Genomic DNA, 17,677 nt, shown 5'->3' on the forward strand with positions numbered 1-17,677 from the left:
AGTAAATTTATGGATGTTTATATAGTGGTGTTTGCTTTAGTATTAGTGAGTTTTGAAACGTTACTTTTGTTAAAATGTGGCATTATGGCAAATAGATTTAACGCCGTATTTAATTTGTAGAATTGTCTAACATAAACGTTTAAAGAGTGTAACTTAATCTTGATTAATAATCTAATTAAGATGAAATTATATAATGCTTATATCGAGTGAATGAAGAGAGCCCCGTGTTACCCTTAGTCTTTTATGTTTGACCATAACTCTTCAGTTTAGTTTCGATTACAAGAACTAGTCACTAGAGAATAAAAAAACTCTAATATTTCTTCCATTCTGAAAAAAATGAGATACTTCTCTCAAAAAATTCTCACGAAAAAGAGAGGCCTTTAATTTATTTTAAGAACGGAAGAAGTATTTATCATACGTTAGCTCACATGACCATGGTTAGCTGGTAAAGGGTAAACGCGACCTTTCAGCTTCCAAGTTATTGTACAGATAGCAAAACTCTACACTAACAGGCTAACTTAGCATAATGTCACGTACCGACTCTTTTCTAGTCGCTATACGTGGCCTACTTGCTTCACAGTCCCGTCGGAAGGCAAGTCAAGGTACCCGATTACTTGGTTTGGCTAGCTTGGCTAAGCTAAGTGTGCTACGAAAATTCCTAAGTATGGAAAAGATGGCTACGAAAGTGAGTAAACAAGAGAGGTTTCAAGAGAAAAGTTCTTAGATTGCTTGAGAGAAAATTACAAGTGTTGGATGATATGTACAAATGAATGGGGATGCCTATTTATAGGCCTCCATCCCTCCTTTCCCTAAGTTCTAGAATATTCCGCACCTCCTCAATTGGAGGGTTCTACATACAAGCTGTCCTAGAACACTCTAGACTCTCTACAACATATATGTACAGCAAGGAAGACTCTACACACGTTCTAGAAGTCCCTTAGCCTAGAAGCTCTCCTCCAAGACCTTGCTAGGCCCTTCTAGAAGCTTCCGGTGCATCTCCGAGAATACTCCTGCACCACGACCTATTTCTGGGCCTCAAATTAAAAATCTGGCTCGACCATTATCTTTATTGGCCCAAAATATGGCGGTCCCCAAAATTTGAGCTCATTTGGAGCTCGTTTGGCCCACCAAACACCTCGTGGCGTTTTCTGCCCTCGTTGGGCCAGCGCGGAGCGCCCAGCCCACTGCCGCTGCCCAGCCACGTTGCGGGGGTGTGGAATGCCATCCGTGACATTCTCCCCCACCCAATTTCTTGACGTCCTCGTCAAGATCGACCCTCGGGCATGTCCCGTCTGCCCGTGTCTCGTGCTTATCGCCTTTTCCCCTGGTAGCACTTGACGTCCCGCATGTGGCTCTCATGCTTCGCCTTGTTGCTCACTCCACGGAGCTTCTTTTGATGCCTACCCTTGGCATCGAGGTTTCGATCCGTCCCTGGACCGATCCTGGACGCTTATCCCTTAGCGCCCATGTTGCCTTCAAGGAAGAGACCCTCACGTGCATCCTTGCCCTTTGCGAGGTGGATGTCACACTCGCTCCCCTTGTTGTGATGGTTAGCACACCATCGCCCATTTTTATCGGCATGACAGAGTCCAAGAACTCCATCCCCAGGACTATGGACTCGTCATCCATATCGACTACCAAGAAGTCGATTTTTCCTCTCCACTTCCCCAAGCGGACAGGAACATTCCACGCTCTCCCGTACACCGGCGTGGCTCCGAGTTGATGGCCTTCATCTCGCCATCTACCTTGGTGAACTTCACACCTAGGTTCTTGGCTTCCCGTAGCGCAAGAAAATTGTGCGTTGCCCCTGTATCGACAAGCACCCTAGTGTGAACCTCATTCACCGTCCCGTTTACGACCATCAAGCTACCCCCTGGCTTGATGCCCGTCCCTGTAGTTGTCGTGGATGCCTCCCTTATCGGCTCCTCTTCCACGACTTCTGAGGCATTAAGGAGTCGTATATTGGCGAGTTGGGCTTCCTCACCCAGCGCATCGCCCCCATCGACGCTTCTGTCGCGACTCCTCCCCAAAGTTGCTATGATAGCACTAACTTTTGTCGCGTCGGGCATGCACGAGCCATATGCGGTCCATCGCAAAGAAAACATTTAAGCGGCTTGTGTTGCTTACCTCCTCGCGACTGTCCCCTCTGGACTGGGTCCTGTCCTTGGTGCTATCCACGTACTTGACCCTTTGTTGAGCGATGCTTCCTCTCGTGGTCGTCCTCTTCGACCCTTTTGCCTTTGTCCCGTCTCGAATCCCTCGGAATCTCGATCAAGGACTCCGCCACGCTATGGCTTCCGCAAGAGTCTTGACCTCTCTCCGCAACTCCTGTTCCGCCCACCTTTGCAGACCGTCCATGAAGAAAATGAGGCGAGTCTTTTCCTCCATGTCGGGGATCTCGAGCATGAGCGACGAGTACTGGCTTATGTAGTCCCGAATCGTCCCCGTTTGCCTTAGCCCTCGTAGCTTCTTCATTGCAAGCTCCTCGACATTTTCGGGGTAGAATTGCCGCTTCAAGTCCCTCTTGAACTCGTCCCACGTCGCAATGCTGCAGAGCCCCTTCTTGATATCCTCTTGTCGCCTCCTCCACCAAAGAACGGCGTCGTCTGATAAATACATGGTGGCGGTACAAATTTTGGAAGCATCGTCTTCCACGTGCATGGCCTCGAAATATCTCTCAACGCTCCATAGAAAGTTGTCGAGAGCTTTCGGGTCACGCTTTCCCTCGTATCTTGGCGGCTCGGGAACCTTCATCCGAGGTCCTTCCCGTATCGTGGCTCCCCCGGCCACTGCCACCTTGCAAAGCGTCACGTCCGCCTTGCATGAGTTCAGGTCCCCCCGGACCGAATCAATTTGCTCCTTTATGGCTTGGAGCTGCCCCGTAATATTTTCCTTGAGTTGCGCCAACTCCGCCCGAATTGAGTCGGCCACCTCGTTCACGAGGAGTTGGACAACCTCCTTGGCCTCCGTGGCCGCTGCACCAACTCCAGTTCGACCACTTGACACGACTATCTATCCCGTCGATACCCTGTTCAAGTGTCGACATACCCGATTTGAGCTCCGCAATGCCTTGCTCGGCAACCCCATGCTGTCGACAAGGTCCCCCATTGCGAGCTCAACCTTTGCAAGACGACCATCAAGTTCCGAGGTCGTTTGCTTCTTCTTCCGTAGGGTCTCATCCACGACCCCTGATGCACCAACACTGTCCTTCGCTTGCGATGCCATCACCCCGACCCACACTTATGCTTCGTCCACACAACAGCACCAACGCCTCACCCGAACCTCAACGACAACGCCCCAACAATCGTCGTTGCTCTGATACCACTTGTCACGTACCGACTCTTCTCTAGTCGCTATACGTGGCCTACTTGCTTCACAGTCCCGTCGGAAGACAAGTCAAGGACCCGATCTTGGTTGGCTTTGGCTAAGCTAAGTGTGCTACGAAAATTCTAAGTATGGAAAAGATGGCTACGAAAGTGAGTAAACAAGAGAGGTTTAAGAGAAAAGTTTAATTGCTTGAGAGAAAATTACAAGTGTTGGATGATATGTACAAATGAATGGGGATGCCTATTTATAGGCTCCATCCTCCTTTCCCTAAGTTCTAGAATATTCCGCACCTCTCAATTGGAGGGTTCTACATACAACTGTCCTAGAAACTCTAGACTCTCTACAACATATATGTACAGCAAGGAAGACTCTACCACGTTCTAGAAGTCCCTTAGCCTAGAAGCTTTCCTCCAAGACCTTGCTAGGCCCTTCTAGAAGCTTCCGGTGCATCTCCGAGAATACTGTCACCATGACCTATTTCTGGGCCTCAAATTAAAAATCTGGCTCGACATTATCTTTATTGGCCCAAAATATGGCGGACCCCAAAATTTGAGCCATTTGGAGCTCGTTTGGCCCACCAAACACCTCGTGGCTTTTCTGCCCTCGTTGGGCCAGCGCGGAGCGCCCAGCCCACTGCCGCTGCCCAGCCACGTTGCGGGGCGTGGAATGCCATCCGTGACAATAAGCTAAAGAATCAAACAAATGAAGTAATGAACCATATGAGTATATGACATATGAGAATCATGAAATTATGGCCTCAACAACAAAGAAATGGCTTCTCTTTCAGCAAACATAGACTTTATCAGGAACACGTATTTCAACTCAAGGATATTTGTGTGTTACAATTACAGGCTTGAGCTTAAGACTTGAGAGATAGGCTACCTCATACTCTTCTTCACCTGTAACTTCTTCGGGGCATTCGAGCATTCAAAATACGGCCAAGGGTAGCCAATGCATCTTGAAATTTACGAATTTTCATAAAACCTTTGATCATAGAAACCTCGTTGTCTGAGAACTTTGCGCGTTTCATGATCATATGAGCAAGCTTCATCAGGGTGTCCTCCATTGCTAGAGAACAAAGACCATCAGCTAGCATCATAAATGAAGTGAACTCTGGAATGAAACCTTTCTCTAGCATCTCAACCAGAAAATCAACAGCTTCTCCAATCGGCCCTCCACTAGAGCAAAGACCGCGAAAAACAATCTTATAAGTTACAGCATCTGGAGAATCACTCTTCTCCACCATTTCTTGAAAAAGTCTCATGGCTTCTTTTGACTGTCTCCGTTTGAAGAGAGCCTGTATTACCGGGTTGTATGCATGAGGAGTTAGAATCATTCCTTTCATCTGTATACTTCTGAGGAGTCGAGTGGCAACCTCAACCCGACCTGCTTTACAAAGCCCTTGAATTAAGGTTCCATAAGTAACAATATCAGGTTCACACCCATTAGAAGTCATTGTTTGCACTATATCTGCTGCTTTTTTTAAATCACCTGCCCTACAAAAGTGTAAAAGCAAGGAGTTGTAAGTAAACTTGTCAGGTTTCAACCCTTCCATTATCATCTGATCCATAAGTTCAGCTGCATCCTCCATTCTCTTAATCTTACAAAGACCATCGATGAGGGTATTGTAAGTAACTAAATTTCTTGAAACTCCTTGAAGTTCCATCTGATCAAAGATCTCTTCGGCATCTTCTATCCTCTTGTTTTTGCAAAATCCGTCAATTAGTGTATTATATGTTACCACATTTCTTGCACAACCACTTAACTCCATTTCCTTGAGCAAGTTCAAAGCTTCATCTATTTTTCCCCTAGAACACAGGCTGTCTATTAGCATATTATAGGTAAATTCATCAGGCCGGCACCCATCATTTTTCATATCCCGGAATAGTTCCATTGCAAGTTTGTGGTTTCTTGACAAGCAAAGACCTTGTATAAGAGAATTGAATGTACATACATCAGGCAGAATTCCCTTGCTTGTAAGAAGACGCACGAATTCAGTGGCTTTCTCGACTTGATTCTCTTTACACATAGCGTTTATCAAAGTGTTGTATGTAACAGTATTTGGAGTGCAACCCCTTAAAACCATTAACTCAAGTACTTCCATTGCCTCTTCAATCTCACCCAGTTTGCACAACCCTGATATTAGAGCATTATAAGTGAAAATATCTGGATCAAACCCTTCTTCAAGCATAGCATCTAACACCTCTAATGCATGTTTAACATGACCCATATTACACAAACCACTCACCAAAGTGTTAAATGTAAACTGATCAGGATAAAATCCTTCAAGAGCCATTTCTTGAACGAAGCTCAACGCTTCTTCTATCCTTCCCTCCTTGCAGAACCCGTAAATCAAAACATTTACAGCCACATTTGTTGAGGCACAACCAGCCTCCACCATCTGTTCTCTAACTCGCAAAGCGCCTTCCATATTCCCTTCCTCTATATAACCCTGCATAATAGTTGTGTACGATTTCTCATCCGGGATCAATCCATGGCTTTCCATCTCTTCCATCATTATAAGGGCAGGCCTAATCTGATGAGCTTTACAAAGCCCTTTTATCAATATATTAAATGTTGAAACATCTTTCTTAACCCCACTTTCCACCATTCTAGAATGAACACTCTCAACTAATTTCAACCTATACCCATCAACAAGAACATTCAACAAGAAATTAAAGGTATGAGTGCCACAACTTACCCCAAATTCTTTCTCCATCATATCAATTACATAAACAGCTTCATCAAACAAACCAGAACTCACATAAGAATCAATAAAAATCAAAAAAGTACCTTCATTCATCTCACAACCCAATTGCTTCATTTCTTCCAAAACCCTTTTCATTGAATCAAAAGACCCTTCATTTCCAAGCTTCCTAAGAATTTCTTCATAAACTGACAAAGTGGGTGTGAAATTAGGCTGTTTTGAAGCCCAATCAAACACCCAAAGTGCCATTTCTGCATCATTTTCTTTTCTGAGAGTTTCAAGCAACTGTTTTGGAGTAAAATTTGAAGGGAGTTTATGGGAAGAATCAGAAGTTGTTGATGAAGAAGAAGAACTGGGTTTTTGAGCTAATGAATAAGAGATAAATGGGGAAGATTTAAAAGTTGAAGAAAACAGTAGATTAGAAGAAGAAATTTGAGGTGGAGGACATGGATAAGGTTTAAGGTGAGCAAAAAAAGTCATTGAAGAAGTAGCCATTTTTGCAAGAATTAAATTATGAATGTAAGAAAATTGAACAAAATAACTAAAAATAGAAGATTAAAACATGCTAACTCACTGTACTGATGCTGTTTTTTCGCCGGTGTGTGCACATTCTGGATGAGTGAAGCAGAGTTCAACGACTGGGGGAGGCAGAATTCACTTGTACAAGGCACAATTTTATTTGTATACTGAAATTATTTTTCTTGGAAGTAATAGAGTAATTAACTAATTCTATATGATTATCTTGTATATTAGACTTTTTTTCTAAATTGACCCTCTATTTAGGTGGCATTATTATAAAATAATCTAAAATAAGTAAACTATTGATGTTGTCAACCAGTATAGTTGATATTCTTAATCAATATATGAGGTCTTATGCTAATAAAAAAAGAATTTCAACCTGATCAGCTTAAAAATATGTTAAATGTATTTTTAACATGTTTTATGTTTAACGTGACTTAACTAGGGATCGGAAGTGAACAATCCAATTTCGAGTAAAAAGAGTATAGATATTGGTTATTAGAAAGAAAGGGGAAAAGGGGAAAGGGGAGACTTGTAAGGATTTTCAACCATTTCAATTCAACTTAAAATAAATCCTTTCACTAAATGAAAGAAAAAGAAAAAAAATCCTTTTTTTATTTATTTATTTACATATTTCATTAGGACTCTACTTGACTACTTGGTACCATAAGTAAATAAACAAATTTCAATTCTATAAAAGAAGCTTATTGCACATCTCTTGAAACTCCTTTAAGTGTGCGTTCTCTCCACCTTAAATAAATAAGTTTTAGGTCTAATCAAGTGTAAACATAAAGAAACAATCAATGTTAATTAATTAGGTCTAATTGATTCAGTTAGATAAGTCCGGCTAAATAAAACACATTCTAAATTTGAAGTCTAGCCACTAATGTGTGTTCATAGCAATCCTCTACCATGATCACACTTTTGATGGCCACCTTCATCAAGATTTAATCCCAGATAGGAGTGAACATGAACAAAATTGTTCGTGAACTATTATGTTCAAAATTGTTCGTGAACTATTTAGAATCGATGCAATGAAAATTCACTTCAAGTTTTTTTTCTTTTGTTAATGATCCTAGCTTGAACTTGAAATTATAGTTTGAATATTAAGTTATTAACCGAATAAAAATCAAATTTATTGGAGTTTGATTTGAAAGCTTGTAAGCTCATTAATATAATAAAAAAACATAGTACTTTTTATGAGATTGTTATAATACAATTGTTACTACCAAGTACCAAGAGTAAATTATCAATTGAATAATAAAGTTATGGAGAATTTTCAGCATCACTTGTCCAAGCTAAACATTAATATAAAGTCAAAAACAACATTAAAATCTTATATTGCTTATTGTTGGCACATGTTTTACCTAGTTATGTTTGAAACTTGGATTGATTCTTATTATCAAAGCAAACATCAACCTGAACAAGTTCGCAAGGTGAGTTTGAGTTTGTCTGGACTTGGTAAAAATTAATCAAACTCAAGCAGAGTTCAACTCAGCTCGGCTCATGACCGACCCTATACGTAAATTGAATTTTATAAACTTTTCAAAAAAATTATATTGTCAATATTACAAACAACCGAACTAATTTTTAGCATGTGTTTATGATTATGAGTTTGTTGTTTTTTCTGGTTTCCTCTACCCTAAATAATATTAAAACTGAAGCTCTCGTATTGGTTTTACTAGCAGACTAGCAATGGCCAATGGGAGGTATCACACGTAGTAGTAGAAAATGGAATTTAAGAAAAATGCTAATAAGAATTCGCTTATAAGAAGGGAGAGTAATTGGGGATCCTTTTTGTAATAAGTGAGAATCAAACCTTGCCTTAAGAGTGACAGGAGGGTCTCACAACCACAAGTCCACAACACCTTTAAACCACTAGGCGAACTTTTGATGGGATCACTAGACTAACTTTGATCCTCATAGGAAATGAACAGTATAGGAGATTAGGAGTTAACTAAGGTAATAATTACTCCCTCCGTCCCAAATTAGTTGCTACATTTTGAATGTAGGCACTATTCACGTTATAACTTTGACTATCTTTTACTCCATATACATAAGAAAAAACATAGTCATGCTGGATTTTGTTTGATTCGTCCCAATTTGTATTTTCCAAATATATAATTTTTATAATTTTTTCATATGTGTAACTCAAGATATTAGTATTTGAAGCTACATCTCGTAAACTGTGAAAAAGCAATATAGCAACTAATTTGGGACGGAGGGAGTATATTATAGGACTATATGTGCAAGATCAGAAGTAAGGAAATTGTAAAATCACATAGATTTACCATAACCAAAATCAAGCAAAACCAGGAACAAATGTTACTTCCTTAATCTATCATGATTCATGCATATGAAGTACTACTATATAGCACTACATACTACATAGTCTACTACTAAGTACAACTCAAATGATTTCACCTCAAAATAACTACCATAAACCCATAATAGAAAATAGAATAACATCCATAAAACAAGTTACTAATACTTTTCATCAATCACTTGCTAGCTACGTAGTACGTACGACGCCTTCATCCCCTGCCTCCACCGCGCTTGGCAACCGAGTTGACGGCTACGACAGCACTAGCAACACCAGCAGTAGCAGCAGCCATGGTCCCGACCACTGGGCCTACAACAGGTACTATATTAACAACAGGCACAACTACAGCTGCCACCGGAATTGTAGCATGAGCTACTTGAACAACTATTTCCCAAATACCCATTGTAAAACTACTGCTTTTTTTGTTTATTAGATGTTGAGGAGTAATTTTTACTGATATGATTCTTGCAATTGGAGTTGTGTATTTATAGTGAAATCTTGAGAGTGAGTTGTTGTATAGACTAGAGTAATTATCTGCATGGAGAATTGGAAAGGCTTCATAAGTGCACTTAATATGCGCTAGCTAGATTTAAAAAAATTCCCATTCCCAATTTAACATAATTACTAGGAGTAAGTAGGAATAAACAAATTAATTGGGTTTGAAAATTGTGAAAGCAAATTTTTTTTTATCATAGTTTTTTTTAGAACACTATTCCTTTTGTTTTGGTGATGATGAGAAATACCTTATAAATCTACTTTGTTCGTCTTCTAATATAGTGCTCGCATTTCTTTTTTAGTGTCCCAAATATCGTGCGTGTTTTCTTTTTTATTAATTTATTTAGACTAAATTATCCTTCATTTCTACATAAAATTTTCAAAATAACCCTACCTTTCTTTCAAAATATGTGCCTTTGTATATTGTTTTACTCTTTTCTAAGGAATATTTATTGATTTTTTATTTTATTTTAAAGGAAAAAAAAATAAAAAACTAGTTCCAAGATAAAAGTACCAAAAAAACACTTCCTTAAGTATTATTTTGGGAAATCTTACTCCTCCTTCCATTTTTCTTAATTCTCGTGAAAAAATAAGAAGTATTCCCTCTGTTTTTCTTTATCTTTCTCACTTGTAATCTTGACACTATTCATATTTAAAGAGAATCTTCTAAAAAAAAAAATCAATTTATAAGGAAAAAATATGGTCATATAGTGGAATTTTTTCCTTGAATAATGCAAAAGTGGGTTTTAATTCCCAAAATATGCTCAAAAATAAAAAAAATTCCCTGCGTACCGTCCACGTAGGACGGCACGCGAGAAACTAGTTTTTTTTTGTTTTTGCCCAGGTAAACCGCTACTCAGAGTAGCGGTTTATATTTATAATAAACCGCTACTCTAAGTAGCGGTTTATACACATAAACCGCTATCTCAGGTAGCGGTTTATAAATATAAACCGCTACTTTGAGTAGCGGTTTACCTGGGCAAAAATCTGGAGTTGGGGATAATACTACAAGAAAATACGTATCAACGACGGCTAAAAGCCGTCGCTAATGAGAAAAAACAGTCACTGAAATCACCGACGGCTTTAAGCCGTCGCTAATGACAAAACACAGTCGTTGTTGTTGGAGTAGCGTTTATCATAATAAACCGCTACTTGAAGTAGCGGTTTATAAAAAAAAAAATCAGTAAACCGCTACTTCAAGTAGCGGTTTTGTTGGAAGTAGAAAAAAAAAATCTCGCGTGTCGTCCTACATGGACGGTATGCAGGGAATTTTTTTATTTTTGGACATATTTTGGGAATTAAAACCCACTTTTGCATTATTTAAGGAAAAAATTCTCATATAATGTCTTGTTGGATTAGTCTCAATTAATACTTTATTAATATTCAATCATTACAATTCATACTAATATATAATGAAGGAAAATGATATACATAGCCCTTAGGGCTACATATAAGAAGTTAAAAATGGAAATATAAAGTTGAATCAAGCATTTATTACCTCAAATAATGTGTAATTTTGTCTTGAATTTTTAAACTGTTTCTATTTTCAGAAATATATTTAATGCTTATCCATAGCCCTAAGGGCTACATATAACATTACCCCTATAATGAAAAATATTTCAGTTCAAAGATGTGCATTAGGAGACGCGCACAGGAAAGTGAGAAAAGGATAAATAAACAGAAGGAGTAAGCACTGTATTATGGAACGGAGGGAGTAATATCTAAATAATTACTTTAAAATTTACTTCTAATTAATGTATAATTAATTAAGTAATTATAAATAAAATTCGTATTACCTAGTTTATAAGAGTTCCCCACCTACATTAGTAATAAGGCCTTCTGGGAATTAAGAAGCCCAAAACCAAATCCATGCGGACTTGGCCCGAAATGATGCACATACAATGACGAACCCCATGGATAAGGAGGGTTACGCACTAGAGAGATAAGGACTTACCTAGTTTATGACGAGTCATCAGAGAGATAAGGAGGAGTTACCTAATTATAACTTACTCCATTCGGTTTTTTTTAATCTACACACTGTTGCTTTTTCTTTTCAGTTTCTCTCATACTTTTGTACTTCCTACTTGGTTCTCCCCAAAAGTAAAGTGAGTAAATTAAAATGAAACGGAGGGAGTATAAGATAAGAGCTTCATACTGATAACAATTCAAAATATCCAAAAAATGCATGAAATCAAAATTACTATATAATAAGACAGCAAAGCAACGGTTAAAGCAAAATTTGGTAGAAGAAAATAAAAATCACTAATCAAAATACTAATCCATTAACTTAAAATCACTTGCTATTCCAAAGTAGTACACCAATCCATTCATTAAATTAAGGGGGCTTTTGGTTGTCATGGGGTAAAGGGAATGGAATCAAGAAAGGGGTAGAGAGGGAAAGGAAAGCAAAACCCTTAGATGTTAAGTGTTGTTTGGTTGGTATAAATTTTTTTTCTTCCTCCTACCTCTCTTCCACCATAGCACCCAGTTCCTCCTCCCTTGTAGTTCTGCCGCCACCTCTCCCATCTAGTAGCGTCGCGAGCCCGCACCCCCTCCCTGTGTCGCATCCGCCACCCCACCCTCTCCCTGCGTCGCGTCTTCTCGCACCCCCTCCCTGCGACGTCTCTTCTGCACCCCCTCCCTGCGTCGCATCTGCCCGCCACCCTCTCCCCTGCGTCGCGTCTTCTCGCACCCATCCCTGCGTCGCATCCGCCCGCCCGCCCCTCCCCTGCGTCGCGTCTTCTCGCACCCCTCCCATGCGTCGCATCCGCCCGCTCGCCACCTCTCCCCTGCGTCGCGTCTTCTCGCTCCTCCTCCCTGCGTCGCATCCGCCGCCGCCACCCTCGTACTCTTCTCACTCCTCCCCTGTTGTCGCGTCCGCCCATCCAGTAGCGTCGCGAGTTAGGGTTCCGCCAGCATGTCTGTAAAAACAGAGCTTCAAACGGTGGTTAGGTTAGGGTTTCGATGGTCGGGTTAGGGTTTCGGTGATCGGGTTAGTGTTTCAGTGGTTGGTTTAGGGTTGCCGGCGGGTGGGTGGTCAAGGAAGTGGTTGGATGGTGCGATGGTGGTGGCCGGTTAGTGGTGTAATGATTGGTTAGGTTGTGATGGTTTGGTGGTGGTGGTTGGATGGTCAAGGAGGTGGGCTATGGTGAGTCAAAGAAAGGGAATGTGAAACCTTGGGGGGGGTAATCAAATTAGAGGATTTGGGGTAAAGAGGGGAAAGGGGGAGAAAAGAAACCCCCAAAACAAACAACATAAAAGGGAATCAAGAGGTTCTATTCCCTTTCCCTTTCCAGTTTCCCCCAAACCAAACGCCCCCTAACTAGCTAAAGCTTAAACCAAACACAATATCATCAAAATCTGTCATTCTCCATACTTAGCAATACTTTCAGTTTCCTAGCCTCCTCGGTGAAGCAACCTCCTCAATCCACTTTTTAAGTAATGCTATGTTCAATTCACCTTATTTTTGCTTATTTCAGATCTAATCAGATCAGATCAGAAAAAATAAGTTCAGATCAGTTCAGATCATGCTTATATTTAAAAATCATTATATCTTTCATTACATATTAGTAAAAATTAAATAATTGAATATTAATAAAGTACTCATTGAGACGAATCAAACAAGACCCCACATGACTATATTTTCTTATATATTGAGAAAAATCTAAAAGATAAGATCTTGTAATCAGAAAAAATAAGTTCAGATCAGATCAGATCAGAAAAAATAAGTTCAGATCAAATCAGATAAGTTCAGATCAGGAAATTTCAGGTGAACTAAACATAGCCTAAATCCATCAGCCATGAGCCAGGGTGCAGCAAACTTCGCAGTATTTGCTATGGCAGGTCCGACAACCGGTATCAGCTGAACTAATTCTGTTACCAACATTATCCCGGATGCCATTAAAAGAATGTGAATTTTTTCCTTAAATAATGCAAAAGTGGGTTTTAATTCCCAAAATATGCCCAAAAAAACTAAAATTCCCTGCGTACCGTCCACGTAGGACGGCAGGCGAGAAAATTATTTTTTTTGTTTGAACCCACGGAAACCGCTACTCTGAGTAGCGGTTTAATTTTAAAATAAACCGCTACTCTGAGTAGCGGTTTAATTTTAAAATAAACCGCTACTCTGAGTAGCGGTTTATAAATATAAACCGCTACTCAGAGTAGCGGTTTACCTGCGCAAAATATGGTAAGCAGATATCAGTTTTCATAATAAACCGCTACTCGGAGTAGCGGTTTACAAAAAAAAAAAAAAAAAATTTTTTTTTTTTTTTTTTTTTGTAAACCGCTACTCCGAGTAGTGGTTTTACCTAAGTTGAAAAAAAAAAAATTCTCGGCACTTGTAAACCGCTACTGCAAGTAGCGGTTTTACTAAAAAAAAAAAAAATCTCGCGTGCCGTCCTACGTGGACGGTACGCAGGGAATTTTAGTTTTTTTGGGCATATTTTGGGAATTAAAACCCAATTTTGCATTATTCAAGGAAAAAATTCTAAAGAATGTGGTATAGTAATTTTCAAGTTTCTAGAGATAATAATAATGGATCAACTATCCTTGCTTCTAGGAAGTTGCACAAGGTTTTATTGCTAGACTATTGCACTTATCTAAATTCTAAGTCTATCACCAATCTAATTGTTGCTTTTGAAATATCACCGCTCTAATTTTCTCGTTTAAAAAAAAAAAGTTATGCAATATGGACCTAATGTGCAAGTGTACAAATACTCAGATAGGCAAATACTCTTAGGACATATTCTCCTCAACTTAAAAATTTAGACATATTAAGGGTGCGTTCTATTCAACTTATTGATCCTGAACTTATTGGACCTTATCTGAACTGAACTTATTGAACCTGGACTGAACTTATTGGAACTTATTAAACCTGATTGGACCTAATTCAACTTTTTGTACCTGATTGAACCTGATTAGAACTTATTGAACCTTATTGGAACTTATTGACCTTATTGAAACTTATTAGACTTTATAGACCCTGATTGAAACTTATTAGACCTTATTGGACTTGATTGAAACGTATTAGACCTTATTGGACCTGATTGAAACTTATTTGACCTTATTAGACAAAAAAAATTGACCATTAATAACATAAATATTACCCCTGACGTAAATACTACCTCTCAAAATTTATTATGAAGTAATAATTATTAAAATTCGTTTTTTTTAAAAAAATTATTAATTATCTCTTATGATAATTAATTTAACAAAAAAAAAACTTACTATTTATATATTTGCCTATACATAACTTTGACCACTAATATATCTAATACTCTTGTTTTGATTTTATAAAGCACTAGTGGAAAATGGTGATAGTTTTTTTAATGCTATAAGATTAAAGGATCATGCAACCAAAACCTAATAGGAGAAATATAATATGTAAAATTATTGTATTTTTTTTTTCTCGATAGGATCGGCCAATCGGACCGTATAGCCGTAAGATCATAGAATCGTATTAAGATTCTACCATGTGATTTTTGGTGGTTGGGCAGGATCGAAATATCATGCAAAATTAAGATCCTACGTAGGACCGGGATTGGTGAATTCCTTCCAGAACGTAGAATCGTAGGATCGTAAGATCCGGATCGGGATTTTAACAACAATGCAGTGAAGTGTGAACAACCATCGAATAGCTGGAAAAAGGAAGCAGTATTATATTGGTGGTTTAGTGAGATTCGATGAGTCAATTTATCAACCATCTGTAAACTAAACAATGGTGTATGGTTAAATTAAGAACAAATATTCATTAAAATCATACTAAAATCATCAATCTGTCGCAAAACCTAGCAAAATCAAAACAACCGATTAATGACAAAGAAAAAATATTTAAAAAAAAGGAAAGATTTTGAACTCTTTTGAAAAATATACTCAGTAAAAAACATGGAAAATTTCAAGACTTGAAATTGGACGGAGTGGTGAACTAAAAGCTAAACCCTAGTGGCAAATAAATAATGGCTCAGAATCCAAAAGTTATAATTTTTAATTTAGCTTTAGCATTGCAAGTATGTAGTTTGTATTTTTTTAAAAAAATTGAAAATTGTTAAAAATAATGTACACATCCTATTAAATTTGTACTCCCTCTGTATTTTTTTATCTTTCTCACTTAGAATCTTGACACTATTCACAAGTAGAGAGAATCTTTTAGATTTTTCTCGATACATAAGAAAAAAATATAGTTATGTGGGGTCTTGTTTGATTCGTCTCAATGAGTATTTATTAATATTCATTTATTATATTTTTTACTAATATGTAATGAAAAATATTTAACGTAGAATAAATGCATTGGCAAACGTGCAAAGTCAAAGTAGGAAAGATAAAAAAATACAGAGGGAGTAACATTCTTTTTTAAGCGTTGGGTGATAAAGTATATTATATATTTCAATATTCTAATTTTTTTCGCCAAGTTATTAGTTTATCTATATATTACGGACTAGTCCATCTATCTCACAATAATTTATTATTATTATTTAATAATTTATTAAAATAATTTATTATTAGTTTATTCAACAACTTTTTGTTATTAATAAATCATTATCATGAATTTATTACTAATTAAATAATATTATATTATATTATTATCACTACTATTAGTTATAATTTCATTTAGTTCAGTTAATTCGGTTCAGTTCATTTCAGTTCAGTTCAGTTGCAATGAGTTCAGCTGTTTTATGCCGAAGAGAATATACCCTGAAAATTTTGCTCTTAACTACTCTATATTTTTGAGGATCAAGATTGACCTAATAATTGTAAGACTCTCTTTTCACCCCTGTGACTGTGACATGTTTTCTATTCTCACCCCTTGCAAGAAGGATCCCCAATTTTTCCCTTCCTTGCAAGGGAATTCTCCTTAGTCCTTACCTTTTAAAAAAAAAACTCGGTAGTATTTAGGTCTTTACAATACGGGCATAATATGCTCTTACAAATACTCAGTAGTATTTAGGTCTTTACAATTTTGCATTTGGGCTCCATTTGGTAGGGCATAAAACATTTTCAGTGTAAAATGATTTTCATAGAAAACATTCTACAATGTAAAACACAATTCCAAAATTAGTTTTCCGTTGATTGGTTCCATGTAAGAAAAAAGATGAAATGAAAGGAAAATGAAAGGGAAAGTAAGAAGGTAATGAGAGGATGTACAAGAGAGATAAGGAAAACAGTTTTCGCTTCATTTTAAAGGGAGAATGGTTTTCCATCATTGTGAGAGTTATTTTACTCCAAAGGAAAATGATTTTACACTCTTTTGCCAACCAAACAATGTAAAAGTGAAAATAGAGGAAAACATTTTCCAGGAAAACGTTTTTACGCCCTACTAAACGGAGCCTTGGTTCAAAATTTATTTTTCATGCGAGGTGAGTAAAAGTAGGATAACAAATAAAATACTGCTCTCGAGGATTAATCTTAACGCATCAGATACAAGAATTTAAGATATTTTTAGAATGAGTACATTAATAGATTACCATATGCAAATAAGCCAAGTGTCTAACATTTGTCATGCTCCAATCCGCAGTCTGGTTTGCTTCTCGTAATACATGTCTAGGTTTGTAACATACGAACCTTTACAAATATCTTAAAAGATAAATTTGGTTAATATATTTTCAATACATTGTCTTTTATTTGAATTCTAGGGACCTCTCTCTTCGGCAAAACGATTACCATTATAAAGCTTAAGGACCTCTACACAATTTAGTTTATTGGAGAACAAAGATTTGTGCTTTGAGAATGTCAGATCATTACACTTCCATAGAGTTTGATTTAACTAAATCAGTGGAGTTTAGTTTGATAGATTTGGAGATGGATGTTCCCATAGTTGGACAAATAAGTGTGTACATTAGATGTGTTGCTTTGTTACCTTTGGCCAATGGTTATATAGATCCATACGAATTTTCCATTGAAATTTGGAAATAAAAGCCCGTTAAGAAAAAATGACTTTCTTGAGGTAGGTCTACTTTTCAAATCAATGTTCAAAGTTACTAATTTCTTGCTCAAAGGCCATTCCTTCAAATCTTATCTTGATTAATGTTTAACACTTATCTCTATTCATTCAAGATTAGAAGTACAAAAATATAATGCCACCATGTAGATATTATTCACAAAGGTACAGTTTCAATTTTCAATTAAACTTGAATAAACTCGTACACTATATATGACTCATCTACTCACGTGAAAGGTGTCAAATCAAAAAATTAGTAGACCGTAAAAATTCCAATGAACAAATTAACAAGAAATAATACCAAATCTATCATTATCTCATCATTGAATCGGACTTAGTCAATGCGGTTAAATGGTGCTTGGGTGAGAAT

General features: G+C 37.7%; 1 protein-coding gene across 1 annotated transcript; it reads right to left on the bottom strand.

Moving 5' to 3' along the window:
- Nucleotides 1-4,053: 4,053 nt before the first annotated feature.
- Nucleotides 4,054-6,711, bottom strand: LOC104901938 (pentatricopeptide repeat-containing protein At3g53700, chloroplastic). The gene has a single exon (XM_010689564.4). The coding sequence runs from the start codon at nucleotides 6,527-6,529 to the stop codon at nucleotides 4,223-4,225; it is 2,307 nt and encodes a 768-aa protein (XP_010687866.1). The 5' UTR covers nucleotides 6,530-6,711; the 3' UTR covers nucleotides 4,054-4,222.
- Nucleotides 6,712-17,677: the final 10,966 nt, after the last annotated feature.

The sequence above is a fragment of the Beta vulgaris genome, chromosome 8 (genome assembly GCF_026745355.1).
Source record: "Beta vulgaris subsp. vulgaris cultivar EL10 chromosome 8, EL10.2, whole genome shotgun sequence".
NCBI lineage: Eukaryota > Viridiplantae > Streptophyta > Magnoliopsida > Caryophyllales > Amaranthaceae > Beta > Beta vulgaris.